At 43.1% G+C, this 20,864-nt stretch overlaps 1 protein-coding gene across 6 annotated transcripts in view; it reads right to left on the reverse strand.

Annotated features, from left to right (window-relative positions):
* LOC144693948 (transcription factor Dp-2-like) overlaps positions 1-20,864 on the reverse strand; it is a 217,571-nt gene that overhangs the window by 30,173 nt on the left and 166,534 nt on the right. For 4 of the 6 annotated variants that reach the window (XM_078564209.1, XM_078564215.1, XM_078564210.1 and 1 more), the window contains 3 exons: positions 20,028-20,075; positions 3,480-3,642; positions 1,377-1,523 (listed from right to left, as the gene is read on the reverse strand). In XM_078564209.1, coding sequence (XP_078420335.1) covers positions 1,377-1,523; positions 3,480-3,642; positions 20,028-20,075 — 358 coding nt within the window. The remainder of the gene's footprint in view (positions 1-1,376; positions 1,524-3,479; positions 3,643-20,027; positions 20,076-20,864) is intronic. The other 2 variants (XM_078564212.1, XM_078564214.1) reach the window with 2 other exon arrangements.

A 20,864-nucleotide genomic window follows, 5' to 3' on the forward strand; every position in this document is an offset into this window, starting at 1 on the left:
TAGACTCCTTGTGTCATCTTCACCACTTGCCTTCCCACCTATTTTTGTATCATCCGCAAATTTGGCGATAGTACCTTCACTTCCCTCATCTAAGTCATTAAGTGTTCATAAGTGATTAGATATCATAACAAAATGTTTTCCGGCACATATGGTGCTAACAATTAAAGATAGGCACTAAAGGAAGCCTAGTAAAACAGTACAATTTATACCAACCAACTGCACAATAGAATGGTAAGGCACAGGACTAAACCTACAATTTCCCACACAAGCAGGTTTCTGTTTCAGCAATGATATCAGAGGCCAAAGCAAGTGAAGGTCTGACACTTTATACAGAGAAGCTAGAGTCAAAGAGGGAGTCAAGCCAGTCTATTCTCCATTACTTCCCTAGCAGCTAACTAAAGATCAACAGTGTAACTGGCTTGGCAGGATGTAGGCAGCCTGGATTCTTGGCTGTGGAATAATGTACATCAACCAGAAAGAGAAAAAAAAAGTGAGATAGGAGGGGGAAAAGGCAAAAGCTAAGGAATTAACACAAAGGTAAGCAAGCATTGTGGACATGAAGAAACATCAAAAGTGCAAGAAATTATTAAATAACTTGTATTAATATTGTGCCTTTCATGATATCAGGATGGCCCAAATCACTTTATAGCCAGAAGTACTCTAAAATGTAATCACTCCTGTAACATAGGAAACACAGTAGCTGATTTGCATACAATAATATCGCAAAACAGCAAAAAATCTCCAAAATCCTCTGTTCTAGTGATGCTGGTTGAGGAATAAATATTGGCTAGGAGAACTGTTCTTCTATGAAACGGCGCTATAGAATCTTCACATCTGCCCAACAGGGTAGATGGCAACCCTGTTTAACATTTTATCTGAAAGACAGCACCTCAGACAGTGCAGCACTCCTTTAGTACTGCACTGGTGTATCTGCCTTAGTTTATGCGCTTAAATCTCTGGAGTGGGACTTGAACCCACGAGCAAAAACAGAAACAGAAATACCTGGAAAAACTCAGCAGGTCTGTTCCAAGTATTTCTGCTTCTGTTTTTGTTTTGGATTTCTAGCATCCGCAGTTTTTTGTTTTTATCTTTGGACCAACGAGCTTCTGACTCAGAGGTGAGTGCTATCCACTGAGCCACTGTTGACACCAAAAAAAAGTGAGCTGCAAAAAAAAAACCAAATCAGGTGAAAAATTGTCTACTAAAAGTTAATAAGCTATAAAACTTGCCTTTCTAGGATAACCTAAACCAATTTTCAGCCTGGACTGATTCAACTGTCTAGGTTCTTAATGCTTTGAATTGCTAGGCTGCTAGCAAACTCAAACCATAGGATAATATTTCAGTTTAAGTTTCAGCACAATTTATGATAACCTCACCTCAAGATTCTGAAATTCCTGAGCAGAGTTTGTGGGAAGCCCAATCCATCGGATTTCTTTCTTCTCTTTAGAAATTATGTTCATAGCCATCAGCACGTTAAGTGCATCGTAAACACGGCGTCGAATATTCTTTTGATCGTATGCCTGCTGAAAGAGGATATGCAGAACAAACCAAATCTCATGATGAAAATGTCTTCAAGTCTACTCATGGCTTTGAAACCGCTAAATGACATAGTTCCAAAATTTCATTATGCTGGCCCATGTCTCAACTTCTAACAATGTCGTAAAAATGGTAACTTCCCTTTTAAACCTCCAATTTAATGGAAAATCTGAGGATCAACTTTATTGTTATTTTAATCTGACTTAACTAAACAGAGAATCCCTAGAAAAGGCTCTCCAAGTTTTTAGTTGAACTGTTCTGTTAGAGAGGTTGGACTGTTATACCAAATGGTCAGCTTTTGTTCTTAGCTGGGCCTTCAGGGATAAGGTGTTCAATAGTGGGAGATAGTCAAAAGTGAACCGAACTGTTCTTGCAATGCTTGTTACAACAATAACTTGCACTTATATTTTAGGACAGCAGAGTTCTTGACAGGGTTCTAGGACTGGAGGAGGTCACAACAATAGGAAGGGGCGAGGTTGTCGAGAAATTTGAACATCAGGATGAGAATTTTAACATTAAGATTTTGATGGACTAGCGCGCAAAGAAAGTCAGCCACCACAGGGGTGGTGCATGACTTCGTGCAGTTTGGAATTTAGGCTGGAGAGCTATGGATGAGCTTAAATTAATGGAGGCTGGCCAGTGGAGGATTGGAATAGTTAAGTCTGGAAGTGACAAAAGCATAGATGTGGTTTCAGTAGTAGGTGGGCTGAGATAAGTGAGGACATGGGTGAAGTTTCAGAGTTGGCAATAGGTGGTCTTTATGATGAAGAGGATATGGGGTCAATGGGATGAAGGTTGCAAGCTTCAACCCAATTAGTAACCAGGGAAGGGGTTGGAATGGGATGTTAAGGTAAGGAGTATGTGGCAAGGGCTGAAGGTAACGGTTTTGGGCTTCCTGATGTTTAACCAGAGCAAATTACAGCTCACCCAGGTTGGTATGTTGGACAAAAAGGCTGAGGTAGTGAAGAGGTTGAAAGAGGTAGTGGAGAGGTAGAACTGATTGTAGTCGGTGTACATGTGGAACCAGATACCATATCTTTGGATAATAATGCTGAGAGGCAGCTTTTAATGCAGAAGAGGAGGGAGATGAGGATAGATCTTTAAGCATAACAGCGCAGGTGTGGAAATAGAAGCCATTGCTGGAGATGCTCTGGTTGCAATTGGATAAGAGTAGCACCAACATGACCGTTGCACAAATCTTTATATAGATTTGCAAAAAAATAGTTACAGCGTTAGTGAGGGACATTTATAATATAGATCACAGTGTTACAGTGCAAGAAATCGTAAACCAGCTTTTCATTGTATTTATGGATGAGGAGCAAAATCACTAAATGCAATGTACTGCTTGGAATAGAAGTTTATATATGTATGAGTGAATGAAGATCAGCTGACAGTGGTACAGTGGTTATGTCAATAGGCTAGTAATCCATAGGCCCAGGTTAATGCTCTGGCGACACGGGTTCAAATCCCACCACGGCAACTGGTAGAATTTTTAATTCAATTCATAAAAAAATCTGGAATTAAAAGCTAGTCTCAGTAATGGTAATCAATCACGAAACTATCATCAATTATCATAAAAAACCCCATCAGGTTCACAAATGTCCTTTAGGGAAGGAAATCTGCCATCCTTACCTGGTCTGGCCTACATGTGACTCCAGACCCACAGCAATGTGGTTGACTCTTAACTGCCCTCTGAAATGACCTGGCAAGCCACTCAGTTCAAGGGTGATTGGGGATGGAAAATAAATGCTGGCCTTGCCAGCAACACCCACATCCCGTGAAGGAATAAAATTAAACGTTACTAAAGGTTACAGAATTTCTCAATGGTACAGTGTCCCCATATGTGAAGGCTAAAGAAATAAGGAGGAATCACCTATATGAGAGATTATTAACAGAATTATCATAATGGGATTTGACTTGGTATGAAGAATTATCCCACTTACAGAATCTGAGGACATGTGGTTATTGGAATTACTGAACTCAGCCACCAACTCATCGGCCACTTCATTGTACGAAGTTGTTCCCTTCCGCTGCACCTTCTCACACACTTTCATTGAAAAGTGTCGTAGACCCTTTCCATTCTTTTCTCCTTTTTTGCTTCTTTTGCTAAAACAAAAAAATAAGCAGATGTCAGATTTGGTTTACGTAGTGCTTTTTACAATTTATTTGATCTGCGCAACTGAGAGAGGTCAGGTGAAGCCAAGAGCCTTACTTTTTTTTAAAACTTATTTATAATATTTAGAATACTATTGCCTGTTTTATTAGCATTACCTGCACTCATATTTTCAAGGAAATACCTATTTGCATCCTTAGTCTCAATATGCCTCCACACCTTTCTTCTCTTCCTATTGAATCTTTATTTCTATTCCTTGTTTCAGCTGACATTTAACTGCAGTACATAGACAATGCAGGATTGTCATTTTTCATATTAGACGTTAAACTGAAGTGCTGGTCAAGCGGATGCAAAAAGATTCCATGGGCTGGATTTAACGGAGCTTGCTGATGTGGGTCAGGTGGCAGGCAGGCTCGCATAATTGCAATGGAGGCCACACATCCTATTCCCCGCTGGTGGGAAAACTGACCCCTATTAAGTCAGCGGTGACATTGTCTGACACTGAGTAATTAGGCTCATTAACGAGCCACGTAAACGACATTATTCCTGAGCTTACCAGGATTTAGTGGTGGCTCAGGGATTCTCCCAAACTCACATGGGTCTCCCCCATACAATTCTTAAAATGCATTCAGGAGAGCTTTTTAAGCCAGTACATAGAAGGTCCCACAAGAGAGATTGGAATGGGATGTTAAGGTAAGGAGTGTGTGGCAAGGGCTGAAGTTAACGGCTTTGGGCTTCCTGATGTTTAACCAGAGCAAATTACAGCTCACCCAGGTTAGGATGTTGGACAAAAAGGCTGAGGCAGTGAAGTAGTTGAAATAGGTAGTGGAGAGCTAGAACTGACTGTAGTCGGTGTACATGTGGAACCAAATACCATATCTTTGGATAATAATGCTGAGAGGCAGCTTTTAATGCAGAAGAGGAGGGAGATGAGGATAGATCTTTAAGAAGTAACAGTGCAGGTGTGGAAATAGAAGCCATTGCTGGAGATGCTCTGGTTGCAATTGGATAAGAGTAGCACCAACATGACCGTTGTACAAATCTTTATATAGATTTGCAAAAAAATATTTACAGAGTTAGTGAGGGACATTTATAATATAGATCACAGTGTTACAGTCCCACAAGAGAGGTCCTCGACTTAATTTTAGGGAATGAAGCCAGGCAAGTGATAGGGATATCATTGGGGGAGCATTTTGCAAATAGTGATCATAACTCCGTTAGATTCAAGGTTGTTATGGAAAAGGACAAGGATGGGCCAGGAATCAGAGTTCTAAATTGGGGGAAGGCCGATTTTAATAAGATCAGATATGATTTGGCCAGAGTGGACTGGGAGCAGCTACTTTTAGGTAAATCTGGGTCAAAGCAGTGGGACTCATTCAAGAAGGAAATAGGGAAAGTACAGGGCCGACACATTCCAGTAAAGATAAAGGGTGGGACCAACAAATCCAGGGAACCCTGGATGTTGAGGGATATACAGGGTTGGATAAAGAGAAAAAGGGAGGCTTATGGCATATATCAAGGGCTCAAAAGAGTGGAAGCCCTAGAGGAATATAGAATGTGTAGGGGTGAACTTAAAAAGGAAATATGGAGAGCAAAAAGGGGGCATGGAAAAACACTGCCAGGTAAAATAAAGGAAAATCCAAAGTTATTTTACAAGTACATTAAGAGTAAGAAGATAACTAGGGAAAGAGCAGGGCCCATTAAGGACCATAGTAGTAATTTGTGTGTGGAGCTAGAAGACGTAGGTTGGGTTCTAAGTGAATACTTTGTGTTGGTGTTCACAAGTGAGAGGGATGACGTGGGTATGGAAATCAGGTAGAAGGACTGTGATATAATTAAAGAAATTAGCATAGAAAGGGAGGAGTTCTAGATGGTCTGGCATGCTTAAGAGTAGGTAAATCTCCAGGCCTGGGTGAAATGTATTCCAGGCTGTTGAGTGAGGCAAGGGAGGAAACAGCAGGGGCACTGCTAATAATTTTCAATGCCTCTCTGGCCACAGGAGAGGTGCCAGAGGACTGGAGGACAGCCAATGTGGTACTGTTATTCAAGAAGGGAGGAAGGGTTAAACCAGGGAACTACAGGCCAGTCAGTCTAACCTCAGTGGTGGGGAAACTATTGGAAGCAATTCTGAGGGACAGAAGTAATCTACACCTGGAGAGGCAGGGATTAATCAAGGACAGTCAGCATGGTTTTGTTAAGGGGAGGTCATGTCTGACCAATTTGATTGAATTTTTCGAAGAGGTGACCAGGTGTGTAGATGAGGGCAATACATTTGACGTAGTCTACTTGGACTTCAGCAAGGCTTTTGATAAGGTCCCGCATAGGAGACTGATAACAAAAGTAAGAGCCCTTGGGGTCCAAGGCAATTTGGATCCAGAATTGGCTGAGTGTAAATAAGCAGAGGGAGATGGTTGAGGGGTGTTTTTGTGACTGGGTGCCTGTGTCTAGTGGGGTTCCACAGGGATTGGTGTTGGGTCCCTTGCTGTTTGTGGTATATATAAACGATTTGGACTTGAATGTAGGAGGGTTGATTAGTAAGTCGTGGATGACACGATAATTGGTGGGGTTGTAAATAGTGAGGGGGATAGCCTTAGATTACAGGAGGATATAGACGGGCTGATCAGTGGCAAATGGAATTTAATCCGGATAAGTGAGAGGTGTTGGGCAGGGCAAACAAGGCACGGGAATACACGATGAATGGTATGACCCTGGGAAGTACCGAAGATCAGAGGGACTTTGGTGTACATGTCCACCAGTCCCTTAAGGTAGCGGGACAGGTAGGTAAGGTGGTTAAGAAGGCATATGGGATACTTGCCTTTATTAGCTGAGGCATAGAATATAAGAGCAGGGAGGTTATGCTGGAACTGTATAAAACGCTGGTTAGGCCAAAACTAGAGAGTATTGCGTGCAGTTCTGGAATCCCCATTATAGGAAGGATGTGATTGCACTAGAGAGAGTGCAGAGGAGATTTACCAGGATGTTGCCTGGGCTGGAGAGTTTTAGTTATGAGGAGAGATTGGATAGACTGGGGCTATTTTCCCTGGAGCATAGGAGATTGAGGGGGGACATGATTGAGGTGTAGAAAATTATGAGGGGCACAGACAGGGAGGAACTTTTCCCCTTGGTGGAGGGATCAATAACCAGGGGGCATAGATTTAAGGTAAGGGGCAGGAGGTTTAGAGGGGATGTGAGGAAGAATTTTTTCACCCAGAGGGTGGTGGGAATCTGGAACTCACTGCCTGAAAGGGTGGGAGAGGCAGAAACCCTCATAACATTTAAGAAATATTTGGATGTGCACTTACGATGCCATGGCATACAAGGCTATGGGCCTAATGCTGGAAAATGGGATTAGAATAGTTAGGTACTTGTTTGACCGGCACAGACTCGATGGGCTGAAGGGCCTTTTTCTGTGCTGCAGACCTCTATGGCTCTAACCTCCTGAAGGTTGCCCAGCAAACCTTGTAGGGGTTTACAGCGGCCAACCAGTGGGATCCCTCTTGCAAAGGCACTCAGTAGCCAATCGAGGAATTGGTGGCTGAGAGCCACTCTGCTGCCCTTGCATCTGACACCCCCCTCCCCGCCCACCCTTCCCTTTGCCGGGCTTCTAAATCCCAATGAAAGCCTGATGCTGACCACTTAACTTAATTCAGTCAGGCCTCTCCCCCCCAAAGTGACCTAAGTCTCCCACTGGTTCCCCAACTGGTAGGCAGGACCTGCACCAGGAACATAAAATTCAGCCCCGTGGCACTGTTCTTGTTCTTTCTGTTGTCCATTTCTTAATCAACACCACCAAAAAAGATTAACTAATCATTTCTCTCAAGTGCTGCTTTTAGGACCTTGTTGTGAGAAACTGACTGCTGCATTTGCCTACACTTCAAAAGTATTTAAATACTTGGAATGACCTGAGAATTTGAAAGGCATTACATAAAATATTCCTTTAAAAATGCACTGCAACCTATCTGTCTGCATTCAGTTAGCTTTGTCACCAGTCTCCTCATTCTGCTAACCTGTTTGGCTTTCTTAAAGATTCTATTGTTAAACTTGCCTTTTACCAAAACTTGTTCCTTTTGTTTTATGTCCATCAGCCAGCCTTCTATCCACTGTTACACTTCCTCTTTTGCCGTTCACTTGACGTTTTGTAACAAGTTAAATTAATCTAGCAAACCCTTACTAGATAACAATAGCATTCACTAGTTGTGGTGTGCGGTAAATTGAATAAAACTCCGTGCTTTTGATATAAACAAACAGTTAAAAAGCATTGATTTTTCCCCATTCAGCTGGCCCTGATGGATTCTTTATATATGCATGTCAGGTTATAAGCAAATGTGCCAACGCACTTCACAGACTGTAGCTGTACAAAACAGAACGAACAAACTGACAGTAATTTACGTCATGGCCCACAATTTATAAAGAACCTTACTCCCACATTGTTTCCTACAAAGAGAAACAGATCCACTTTTGTGTAATAGCAAACAGAGGTGCAATTAGTTGATTTTTTTTTTTGTTAACCTCAAATGGTGAGAAATCAGATCACATTGTCTGAATAATTACGTTCAAGATAAAAGGGCCTTGGCTGCCAAGGCAACCTAACCTTATATACACCTTCTGATTTTTCTTCAGGGTATATTAGCACACACGTAATAGCACCAAATATGGAATAACAAGTACTCTCAAGTTAAAGGAGGAAGGAAGTCTCTGGTTACTTTCTGCCTTGAAAATGTTTTAGAAGCACATTTTTATGCAAGGCAGAATGGGTATTTAAAATCAGAGCTCACTAATTACAACGAAAATTAGGATCTCCTGGAAAAAACTGAAACCACTGACAGGTATAATACCAAAACCGGGAAAGAAGAATTTACTGTTCCGTTATGCCTGCCGCAACAAGAATATTCACTACATTCTGACCTGCCTCCCATGATAATAGCGAGCTATCCACTTTCCTAAACAATCTACCGAACACACTTAAACTTTCACTTTTCTGCAACAGAGCATTATTCATTTTCACCTCTGCTACACGCCTAAATAATTCATTATCTCGACTTTTATAAATGGAAAGGATTCTGAGTTTGTAGCACAGACTATTTTACCATCTTCCTTGCTATTACAAATGTTTCTGTTATTAAACCTTCTCCTGATCTACTATGCATAAGCATTTTTAACCTACAGTTTACTACTCCCTCAGAAATCTCGTCCTGCTTTCTGGGTAGCATACGTAAAACACAAAAGTGTTAATCACATTCTATGGGAAAATTAAAACACTGATTTGTAGTGATCTTTGCTATATGGCTGAATTTTTTAAAAGCATATTAAAATGTATTAAAAATTGTCACACCACTCTGTAACTAGAACTATTAGTTTACCTTTCCAATGAGAACAGTCAGGAAGATATAATAATTCTCATAATGTTATTGGAATTTATTGTACAGTAATAGTGGGGTCTGTGTCTATGTGTGTGTGTGTGTGAGACCTAATTGAATTAAAAGCAGCTGGTCTGAAGGCTTTGATGGAACAAAAGCTAAATTAGGTTTGAAATGCTAAGTAGGTAGACATAGGTGTAAAGTGAACATTTGTATTTTTAAATAAACCAGACTAGCTGAATTCAAAGGAGGGGTGAAATGTTTCACCTAGCCAAGAGAAATTTAGAAAGTGCGTTTATTTTTCCCAAAGATTACTGTAAAATTGGTTCTGTGAGAGATTTTTATTATCAGAGAGGTAAAGTCCAAAGTCATAGTGAACCAATGGGAATTTGCATTCAAAGGGGAAAATATGTATGAAGGAGCAAAGGCTGTGTGTAAGGGTAGGGATTCTAAGATCTAACAAGTGTGAAAAACCTTCAGCTTGGATTGTTCAGGGCATCGTGTTTCTTTGCCTGGGTCTTATCTATGGGCAGAATTTTACCCTTGGCGTGCAGGATCGGTGGGGGCGGTTAGGAAGCTGACCGCCCCCGCGATTGGCAGCGCTCCATGATTTTACAAAGGCAGGCCAATTAAGGCCTGCCCAGCATGATATGCAGTCTGGAAATAACGTGAAGGGGCAGGCGGGTGCATGATGTACGCCAGGTCCAATAGCGACCCGGCGGCCGATTCAAATGCGGCCTCGGAAGCGCCTGGAAGGCTGCCGCCAAAGGACGTGGAAATGTTGAGAGTGGAAACTGTAGTGGGTGGACACGGCAGGCTGGTGGGCAGTCAGCCCCGTGTTTTACGGATGAGTGCTTCGCAGTCCTCCTGGAGGAGGTGGCAGCGAGGAGAGAAACCCTTGTCCCCAGGGGCGGGAGGAAGAGGCCCCCTACCCCACCTCATCAAAAAGGCCTGGGAGGAGGTGGCATCCAGGGTCAGCAGCCATGACATGGTGAGGCGCACATGGGTCCCAGTGCCGGAAGCGCTTCAACGCTCTCCTGAGATCGGGAAGGGCGAGTACCGTGTTTGCATGGGTCACTTTGCAGAACCAGTTACGAGCTGCCGATCTCCCTGTGGACCTTAGAGATGTTACAGTGTGAGTGGCAAATATCAATGAGACAAGAGTTGGCCAAGGGGGTGAGCCCTGGCTGCTTGGACTGGGTGCCTTGCGACTCCAAGGGGCACGAATCGGCTGAACCGAGGTGTTCCTCAGGCTGCAATGGCGCTGCAGGTAGAGAATGGACTAATCAATGCTCCTCTATCCTTTCAGGAGAAAACATCTCATAACAATGCTGAGAGGTCGCAGACTGGAGGGGGAACCTCACACCTCCTCATCCTCACGCGATATGAGCATGAAGCCCTGGAGCTGGAGAGGCGCCATGCACCTCGGTCAAGCGGCCGCGGTGAGGCTAGGGTGCCAGAGGAAGGTAAGAGTGCAGTGCACTGAGGTGAGAATGTCGGTTTTTGCTACCACTCCAGTGTAGTCTCTATATTGATGTGAGCTTTGAACCTGGAATCCCCATTGATAATTGAAAGACGAGGGCACCATGATGCATATCTCTGTCTCATCAGGGTGCCAGGCATGCACAGTGATAGTTTCTCGACTTAAACTAATGACATGTCCTTCTTCTCCCTTTTAGGCTCACCAGCAGCCGTTCGTTATGAGCAGCCTGAAGGCCCACCCCTGACCCTGGAGGACCACCATACTCAGCACGCACCTGCATGCGCCCTCTCTGTCAAGCAGGCACCAGTGCAGATACCAGCACCTTGGTGGGCATAAGATCGCCATCTAGTATCTCGGTGCATATTGGTGAGGGCACTTCACACTCGCTTGAGGTGCAGGCGGAAGCAGAGAGTGCCCAGGGCACTGGCAGCGGAGGCCTGCTGGGGACCAGGATGATGCTCAGTCGAAGGCTGATGATGGAGTCGTCCATGAGGCAGCAGATGCTGGAAGTCCAGCAGGGTGTGCGAGAGGATCAGATGGAGATACCTGAGGGAATGCGTGCCATGGTGTCTGTTGTGGAGGAGTCTCTGCGGAGCATAAGCACTGCGTTGACCTTCATGGCTGAGCACAATGCATCCTCCTTGGAGAGAGTGGCGACTCCCATGGAGAGGCTCCTCCAAAGACTCAATCAGGGATTCCTGAGGATGCACTCGTACATGCAAGCCCTCACACCGGTAATGACCTCAGCCGGTCAGTGTCAGTGTGGGAGATGGATTGGGCACCCAGTATCCCATCCATCAATGGTGAGTAGGGAGGTCCAAAGCAACCTGATGTTGGCGCATGAGCTGCCCGTCATCTCTGCGGGCTCCTCTCAGGGTGCTCTGGATGATGGCAGCAGCTCCTCCGCCCCTCTGCCAGTGACCATGGTATCTGATGAGGCTGCGGTGACTGGGGAGATGCCAGTCATGGCACTGGCTGCTCCTGCCCAGGCAGGGCCACCACAGACTCCAGGGGCCAGAGGATGCCCGCCAAGGTCATCAAGGCCAACAAGACAGCAGAGTGAGCAGGCTGTCTCCAATGCCGGTGCCAGCGAGGGGGGAGCACCAAGACATAGCACCCACAAACGAAAACTTAAACCACCTTAAGCACAACATGGCCTTATCACTGGTGATATTTAGTTCCCCCATTTTTTTTCTTTTTTTAGTGGTGTGATGGAAAACATCGGTTAATGTTAATTTCTGAAATGTTTCACATTGACAAGTAAATGATATGTTATTTTGTGCAACTGGCCTTTGTATGCTCCATTTGACCAAGTAACTGGTCCTGTCAGGGATCGAGAATGGAGCCTGCAGCCCTGGCATGTGGTGGTGGTTCTTATTTGGTAGTCTAGCTGAAGGAGTGTTGGTTCAAAGCATCCCAGGTGTCCCTGCCTCCCTTGTGGTTACCCAGGTCTGCGTCTATGCCCTCAGCAATCTCCTCACTGTACTCAGCCTCGGACTCACTACTGGACTCATCATCTGTTGCCTGGGCAGCTGCGGTCAAGATCCCCTTCCTCCACTGCATTCCCTCTTATCAGTGCCAGATTGTGGAGAGCGCAGCATGCAACCACGATCAGTGACAGACGATCTGGGGGGTATTGAAGTGCTTCCCCTGAACGGTCCAGGCATCGGAAGCACATCTTGAGAAGACCCATGGTTCTCTCTACCATTGCCCTTATGCAGGCATGGCTCCTGTTGTACTGCTGCTCGGCCTCTGCTCTTGGGTGGCGGAGAGGCGTCATGAGCCAACTTTTGAGGGGATAGTCACCCAGCGGCCATCCAGCCAGGCTGGAACACTGAAGAGCCTTGGCACCTGGGAGTACCTCAGGATGTAAGCGTCATGGGAGCTGCCAGGGTACCTTGCACACACTTGCAGAATCTGCATCCTATGGTCACACACACTATCTGTACATTCATGGAATGGAATCCCTTCCTGTTGACGAAGGTGCCTGGCTCACTCGCTGGCACCTTGATGGCCACATGTGTGCAGTTGATGGCACCCTGGACATGGGGGAACCCAGCAATCACTGTGAAGCCTCTGGCTCGCTCTGCCTGGCTTGCCTTGTTCGTATGGTAATGAATGAAAGTCAATGCACGCCTGAATAGAGCGTCTGTCACCAGTTTGACTCAACTGTGGACAGCTGATTGGGACATTCCATAAAGATCCCCCACTGACCCCTGGAAGGAGCCGGAGGCATAGAAGTTGAGGGCCACCATGACCTTCAGCGCCACTGCATGGGGTGTCCACCCAGTCAAGCTGATCTCAGGGCCAATCCTCCGACAGATGGAGGTCATTGTCTCCCTTGAGAGACAGAGCCTCCTTTGGCATTGCACCTCAAGACTTATTGAGGTAGCTGCATCGCTGCCTGTAAACCCTGGCAGCAGGGTATTGGCGTAGCCTCTGCAGCCCCTTCCGCCTTGGACTTCCTGTTGGCCCTGCCACAGGTCACTCCCCTGGAAGCTGAATAGGGACACCTGGCCTCCTCCTCCTTCTGGCCCTCTCTCCCTCCTTAGAGGAGATGCTTCCAGCAGAGACCACAATCCCCATTACCAGTGTAAGGGAAGGCTGTCTGACACCTGGAAGGCCCCACGCGGTGTGAATCCTCCTGGGGCCTGGAAAACAACAGTTGAGTCCTGAACCGAAGCCTCTAAAATCTCTGAATGCAGCTCTGAAGTGAAATAAAGCTGTTCTGTTCACAGAAGCAACCAGCAGCAAGTGATATCCTGAACTCCTCACTAATCGCTTTGACAAGGCCACTGACCCCTCTTCTCCCACCCGTGGATGAGGTTTTGCAAATTGCGGCCTGCCCGTGCGACAGCCTAAAAATGGCACGCGCTACATAAAGTCCGAGACAATCGGTGTCTCAAGGGCCTTAACTTGATTAATGGCGGGCGCGCCTCCGTCTCCATCATGCACCCGCCTAGCAAAATATCACGAGAGTGCACGTTGATGTCGGCACACTCGGCTAACATCAACACGCTTTATTTAACGCTGGAGTGGGTGGGGTGCGCGCCCACCCGCCAAGCTAAAAATTCTGCCCTATGTGTCTTACCGTTGCCTTAGTGAAAGTGTAACTGGGAGTTAGATGAACTAGGGGATTTAGAAATTATCATAGTCGTAATTTGTAGATTTATGTGTGTGCTTAAAATCATTTCTTATATTAGTAAAGGTTTAATTTAATTTTGTAAGAAACCTTTAAGGCTCAGTGGTCTTATTACCACTGAATTCAAGGCACTCATTTTGAAATTTATACAAAGTGCAAAACAGTTGTGGCAGTTGTTTCAAGTCTCCCTTTGGGATTTCAGCAACTCAGCATTTATCACTGACTGTGCCATAACAGAACTGATCCAAACTTGGCATATTAATAAAGCAAATTGATTTTTACCCCCTCATTTGTTTTTAATGTACTTTCACTCCACAAAGGACAATTTTAAAAAGACATGTAGAGTATCAAGTTATGAAAGGGTACATTAGAATCGCTACAGTACTGTCACTTCTTTCCAATTCCCATAAAACTGGCCAGTTGTACATATGATGCAGATGGTAGACAAATAATAATCTTACTTATACACAAGATAAGAAGGAAAGCTAATGTTACATGTAATATATATATATTATATCATATTAGAGTATAACAGAGCAAATGATTTGAATGAAGATACGACAATAGGCACATATATAAATTGACTATAAAAACTCGCTGTCAATTTGATTAGGTAGTTTGCAAAATCGTGCAGTTGAAAAACTCTGCAGTTACAACTATGCTGGATGTGCTAATCAAGTAAGCTTTATCGAAGCTTCTGCAAATGCAGGCCACCTTACACACTGGTGCTCAGCTTTTCAATCTGATGATTTTCTTGGGTGATAAATGGATCAGACTGCAAGGCAGTGAGAGCACAAGTTCTCCAGGATCACAAGGGGCACTGTATATAGCTTGGGGAAAAATACAGTCTATCGCCAGAAGCTGGCCAGAATTGGTGAAAAAAAAACCTCCATTACCTATATGAATTCGAAGCAACCTCTTAAGTGGGTAACTGATAAGTGGTTTTTTTGTTAATGTTTACTAAAATACTGTACGAGAACATGAACCCGCTACACTGTGAAAGGCAGTGTTCACATTTCAAGATTCTGGCATTGCTATAAACAACAATATGGGGCTGTCTCTTTAAGCAGAAACTGCTTTCCTAGTGAAAGAAATGAGTTGCTTTGGTAAGCAGCTGCAGTAGCAAATCTCTGCGCAGTGAGCTGGATAGCTGCAGTAGTTGCTAGGTGGCAAGGAAAACCATTCAGCTGCCAAAAGGAATTAGTTCTGGATATCTTAACCTGTAACAGTGTAAACTACTGAATGAAATAAGGCAATAAAATGGCAACACATTAAAGCCACTCAAGAGGGAAATTGTTCCTGGGAGTTTCCCCACATCATTTCTTTTTTTTAAAAAAAAGTAAAATGTTGTATTTTTCCTCATGGAGAATTTTAAAATTAGTTTCTAAGGGGAAATGGGAGCTTACTACTATGTGATGAGCATCAACAGAAAAGAGTACTGAAATCTTAACTGCGTTTGTTAATTCACGAGAGGATTTGCTGAATTGCCACTGCCATAATGATGTACGAGGCAATTGCAGAGCGCAGTCCCTCAGTGCAGCTAGTGCATCGCCATAATGAAGTAAGATTCCATCTTCACAGTTGTTAATATTTAATAAGTTTCTATTTAAGGAAGAAAAGGTGCACTTTCAGGGCATGGTGAACCGGTCACTGGCTAAAACATAACGACAGTTCAGATCAAGATGATTTAATTTCAGCAATATATCAGGGAGAAAAACAGAAGGAAAATAAAACACGCATCACTTCATGGTGGGGCTGGAACGGGTGTAAACTGCAGAGGAAAATGAAACCGAACATCATTATTAGAGTTTTCATGCATGTATTGTATAAATGACAGAGATGCCTCAGGATGGGTCCAAGTGTGACAGAGAAGAAAAGCAAGGGAGCTGGGGGTAAGGAGGAGAGGTGGTGGTGGTGGGGGGTTTAATTAGCTAAAATCTTAATGCCATTCTTAACAACCGTAAACTTAACAGCTTCTTTTTCAAAACTGTAATAAACTGCAATTAATTTTGTTACGTTGTAGTCATATGGTTGTTTTCATGGCACACCACAAATTCTTCAGTACATTTTGTTAAAAACTATAATCTCTCAAATAATGCATTGTTTGAGGACCAATCTTAGGAACGCTGTGGCACAGAGGGGATGATATTTGGGTCACATACAATTCCCTGTGTATTGGCCTCCTGATTTTAAATGTGCAGTACCAGGCAGTTGCAATGCAGTAAAGGAAGAGGAGGAACAATGGGGAAATTATAGGACTGGTAGTTCTATTAGAACGTTAGACATTTGCATTCCTTCCCACGCTCAGAAATGTAATGGCTGTTGTCTGTATATTGGGGGAATGTACTTCACCAATCTCTTGAAATGCTAAAGTTACTTTACCCAGGGAATAGGGGAGACCAGCTTGTTTATTCCACTTATTTTGGTTGAGGATTACCTATTGTAAAGATACCACCCTGGTCACTTTCCTTTTGTATGTTAGTAATAATTGTACACCACTAGTGCTGCTGTGGATTTGTACAGCCCTCTGCAATATGATGAATTCTGGATCTATTGCCCAAGGGTCATGTTACAGCACTCTTGCAGGTTCAGATTGTTGGGATGGTCACTAGCTTGCTTCAGGAAATTGGTTAGAAGTTTGTCCAACTTGTTACCATGCTTACAGTATTATCTGTACTCGGAAGTTTTTTTTGAAAATTTCTATAAAATACAGGTCATTATTGACTGACAAGAGTATATAATTTTCTCTTATCCAAAGCCTTAACCTGAGTGTTAAGGGTGGGCAGCTTTGTCCTGTCAAAAGTAATTTACCTTCCCTTCTAGACTGCGTAGATAGGATTGCCTTCCTTTCACCCTCCCCACATGTACAAAAAGAAATTGGCCAGGGCAGTCTCTTTACAAGAGGTAAGCAGAACTTGAACAGTGAATGGTGACAAGGGTAAGCACGCAGTTGGAGACAGGCCTCTGTACAAAGATAGAGAGGTCCAGGCGGGGCTGTTAATTCAAGTGGTTTTGGACAAAATTGAGACAGTGCCAGAGACGAAGAAAGGCTGATTAGTGTGCATTGCACTTACAGCACAGAAATAGGCCCCTCGACTTAACAGGCTCATGCTGGTATTTGTGCCCGCCCTTCTTCATCTCACCCCATCAACATATCCTCCAATCCTTTCTTCCTCGTGTGCTTATATAGCTTTCCCTTAAGTGTATCTATGCTATTCTCTTCAACTACTCCCTGTAGTAGAGTTCTACATTCTACCCACTCACTGCATAAAGATGTTTATCCTGAATTCCCTATTAGATTTATTAGTGATGCTCTTATATTTCTCACACCTAGTTTGTGTTTCGCCCAGAAGTAGAAACATCTTCACTACATCTACCCTATCAAACCCCTCATAATCTTGAAGACCTCTATTTGATCACCCCTCAGACATCTACTTTCTAGAGAAAAGAGCCCCAGCCTGTTACATCTTTTCTGGCAGGTATAACCTCTCAGTTCTGTATCATTCCAGTAAATCTTCTTTCAACCTTCCTTAGTTCCTCCATATCCTTTTTACATTATGGAGACCAGAAAGTGCAAAAAGTAGCCTCCTACTGTATAACTTGTAATTTTGCATGCTTGTGTATGTGGTGATGTGCGCATGTGTGCATTCTGAAGGTTGTGATAGGGGTTTTCCTTTTTTAAGTAATAAGTGTGGTATAACCAAGGTTCTATACAAATTTAATATAAAACTTTCCTGGTTTCAATTCCAAATGAACCCCAGCACTTGATTTGCTATTTTTAGATTGACGTATTAACCTGCAGTGTCACTTATAGTGATTTATGTATCCCAAGATCCCTTTGCACATGCAGGCTCTTAACATCCAAAAGCGATATGGCCTCCTTATCCTTCTTACCAAAACACACCACCTCACACATCTATATTGAAATTCATTTGCCAATTATGCATCCATTTGGTAAATTTATTAATGAGACATTGGTAGTGCTGTTCAGGATGCTCAACCAAGATCAAATGGTGGGCTGCCAGCTCTGGTTTGTGGCACATGGACTTCAGTACACGGAAATGGCTACAGTACCAGGTGTAACAATGGGACTCAGGACAATCTGAAAACTGGTGAGGTAGAGAGCATAGAAAGTTAAGGCAAAGCAGCTGTGACACAGACAGATAGAAGCATCAATGTCCACATCAGTGCCAAGCCAAACTACATAACTGGACCTTCCCAAAAAATTTCCAAGGAACATGGAGTTTCTGAACCCTGCCATCAGGCTGAAATGGGAGTCAGGAGCCAGCACTGTGTGGGAAACAGTCATCCATTGTGATTGCCCTCGGTCTGACCAATTAAGAGCAGCAGGAAGGCTCTTGAAGCTGGAGGGCCAATCAGAGGCCTTTCAGTTTGAAACGAGCAGCAGGCTGCAAAGGAGAGAGTAATTAAAGGAGAGGGTGTTTCAAAACGGGAGATGCCCTCTCTCCAGCATCTTTAAATTTAAATTTTAAAAAATAGCTATCGCAGCCAGGACACCACCGTGCGCAGGGGAGCCCCCTTACTAGGTGGCCTGTGGGTGTTCCTGCGCCCAGGCAGGCAGGGGAGGGCCTGAGGTCCTGTCCAGAGCGCAGACCCCTCAGCGTGCTGCTGGGAGGCTGCCTCCAGACGCCTGAACCGGCCCCCGCCGCCTGCGGGGACCAGGTGGCTGCCTGGAAAATCCCAGTCCCTCCCTCCCCTCCACCAAAATGGCCCTCGGATGTGACGGAGCTGGGGAAATGGCACAGTGGCTGGCAGGGCTACTTTTGGCTTCCACCTCTGTTCTTGGCCCCAGCAGGGGCTCAAGTTCCTGCCCATAGCATCAGTAATGACAATATGAGCAGCCAGCCTATACCATTCATCTCTTTCAGTTGCTCCAGAGGGGGAAAGGGGTTTAAAACAAGCTTCTGCAGTTGAAATATAACACAGGAAATATTAACCAAAAAAAACAATAGGATTCCAGTGAACATAATATTCACTGTTGGCAAATTTTATCATTGCAGATTTAACTATGAATCATATCTGCATTCTGAATAAATAAAACCATCCAAAAAAGTTTCATTTATTTCTCACTTTTATATCATAAATGAACCATTTTTACACCAATTTAGCTCCAAATTGTGACTATGAATAAGTTACGAGGTTCAGGAATCAAGTCTGTCAATGCGCAATAACTATATTGTCCGCTGGGTTGGCTGCTAGGCTGTGAGCTGTTTGAATGCTGCATTGTTGGAGTTGAACCAAATCGAAGGGCCCTTCAGTAAAATCACTTCTGTTTTGTTTTAAAAGCTATATATGTCACTGAACTGATGGATCTGTAAATACTTAGAAATTGTCTGGTGAGGCATCTCAGAAATTTTCACTGTGCTTTAAAATGTTACAGCACTAAAACCTGAATAAGCAGATTTACAAGCACACCAAGCTGGTAAATAGTTGACCTGCAACTACTTAAATACAGAAAAAAAAAACCCACATGCATTGATTATAGAAGATGTGACTTATCATTTTCTATTTACGAAAGAAACTGAATTTATCTGGAAATTACTAACGCTGCCTCCACTTTTATGAAACTACAATGCGTAAAGGATACATTGAAATAAAGTTACCATTGGTCAGTGGTACTGTCAGGAATGAGGATGATTTATGAAAACGAAACAGCTGTGATGTGGATCTGTTAAATATGGCTTTCCTTAAATCAGGTTATATGCCACACACAAATTAAAAATGATAGAAAGTAACTACTTATATTGTAAGCCTTTTATTTGTGGCTGCATTAATTAATTGCCATATCAGTAACACAAACAAACGTTCTTCCAATCTTATTTTTTTTTAAAAAATATCAGTACAAAGGCATATAGCAGCAACTGCTAATATTAAATTTAATTGCAGGCGTTATCACTTATCCTGGACATTTATATTTTCACACATGAAAAAAATACAGACAAGCGCGCACACACAAATGTAAAATCGAGACTGAAGACAAAACACAGCAAATAATACACTGTTTTCGAAAGCTTTCTAGTCTAAATTAAGGGCATCTTTTCCAAGTATACATTGACACGCTGCAGCTTATTTTGCAGGCAAGCCTCCTGAAATGAAATCGAGCAGAGCCTGCATAAAGGAAAAGAGCAGATGCCCCCTGTTCTCTGGAGACTTTATTCCATGACAGTTATTCTAGCATTCATGTGTAACAAGCTTACAGCCCTCTGAAAGAAAAGCTATTTTTAGTCACAGGAAATAAATCAAAATGGACAAGGCACTCTCATGCCTGAAAGACTGCGATGTCCAAAAAAAAAGGTTTACATAATTTTCAACTAAAATGGGGAAATAATCATCAGGAAAGATGAGAGTTTATTTAAAATTCTAAGATGTACTTACTTGTCTGAAAAATCAGATTCAATAAATTCATGGGTACGTTTTCTGCTCCTGCAAGGAAGAAAAAGCCAATTCGAAATTTAAGGAAAAAGGGATAGCTTTCGTAATAGAATATATAAAAATAACCTGTTAAACTCTATGGTACACTAAAAATAGAGGCTGCTTCAGCTGGCTTTTTACAGTACAGCAGACAAGAATTTTTAGTTTTCACAAACTTTTACTTACATACAAGAAATCCTAGAATTGCATATCTACCTACAGCATTTTAAAAGAAATTAATGCTCTTCATAATTTACTATTTTGGGGATATTTTACTACACCTTGCACAATTTTTTCAGAATAATTAGGAAAAAAGACGTCACTCCAAGACGTCACTGTAAGTATGAAAGCGTATTTTAATTTAGTGCATGTTAATTCCTATGACAGTAAGCCAAATGTTCTATCACAACATTAACAACTCTATGTTCCCATTCCAGTCATTCATTGGTCTTAAGAAGCTACCAATGAGAATCGAGAGCAAAAATAGCACCACCAATGAAGAATAGTCACTGATGACTGCTTTTTTGGTCTTCTCCCCAGTGTAGGAATGTCAAATTCTGGCCTGTAGGTGATTTCCAACTCTTTAATTCCATTTAACTCAAGCAACTCAATTCTATTTGCTCTTATATTTCTTACTTGCAAATTTTGTTCTGTTTGAATTTCACGGGCCAGGGGATTTAGAAATGCTGCTCCTGGTATTGCTATTAATGGCAAAATCTTAAAGCAAGACACCAAGGTCTATAAGACCTAACACTTTATGCAAATTAGTGGGAACACTGGACAAACTATTTGCAGATTATT

The sequence above is a fragment of the Cetorhinus maximus genome, chromosome 19, assembly GCF_964194155.1.
Source record: "Cetorhinus maximus chromosome 19, sCetMax3.hap1.1, whole genome shotgun sequence".
NCBI lineage: Eukaryota > Metazoa > Chordata > Chondrichthyes > Lamniformes > Cetorhinidae > Cetorhinus > Cetorhinus maximus.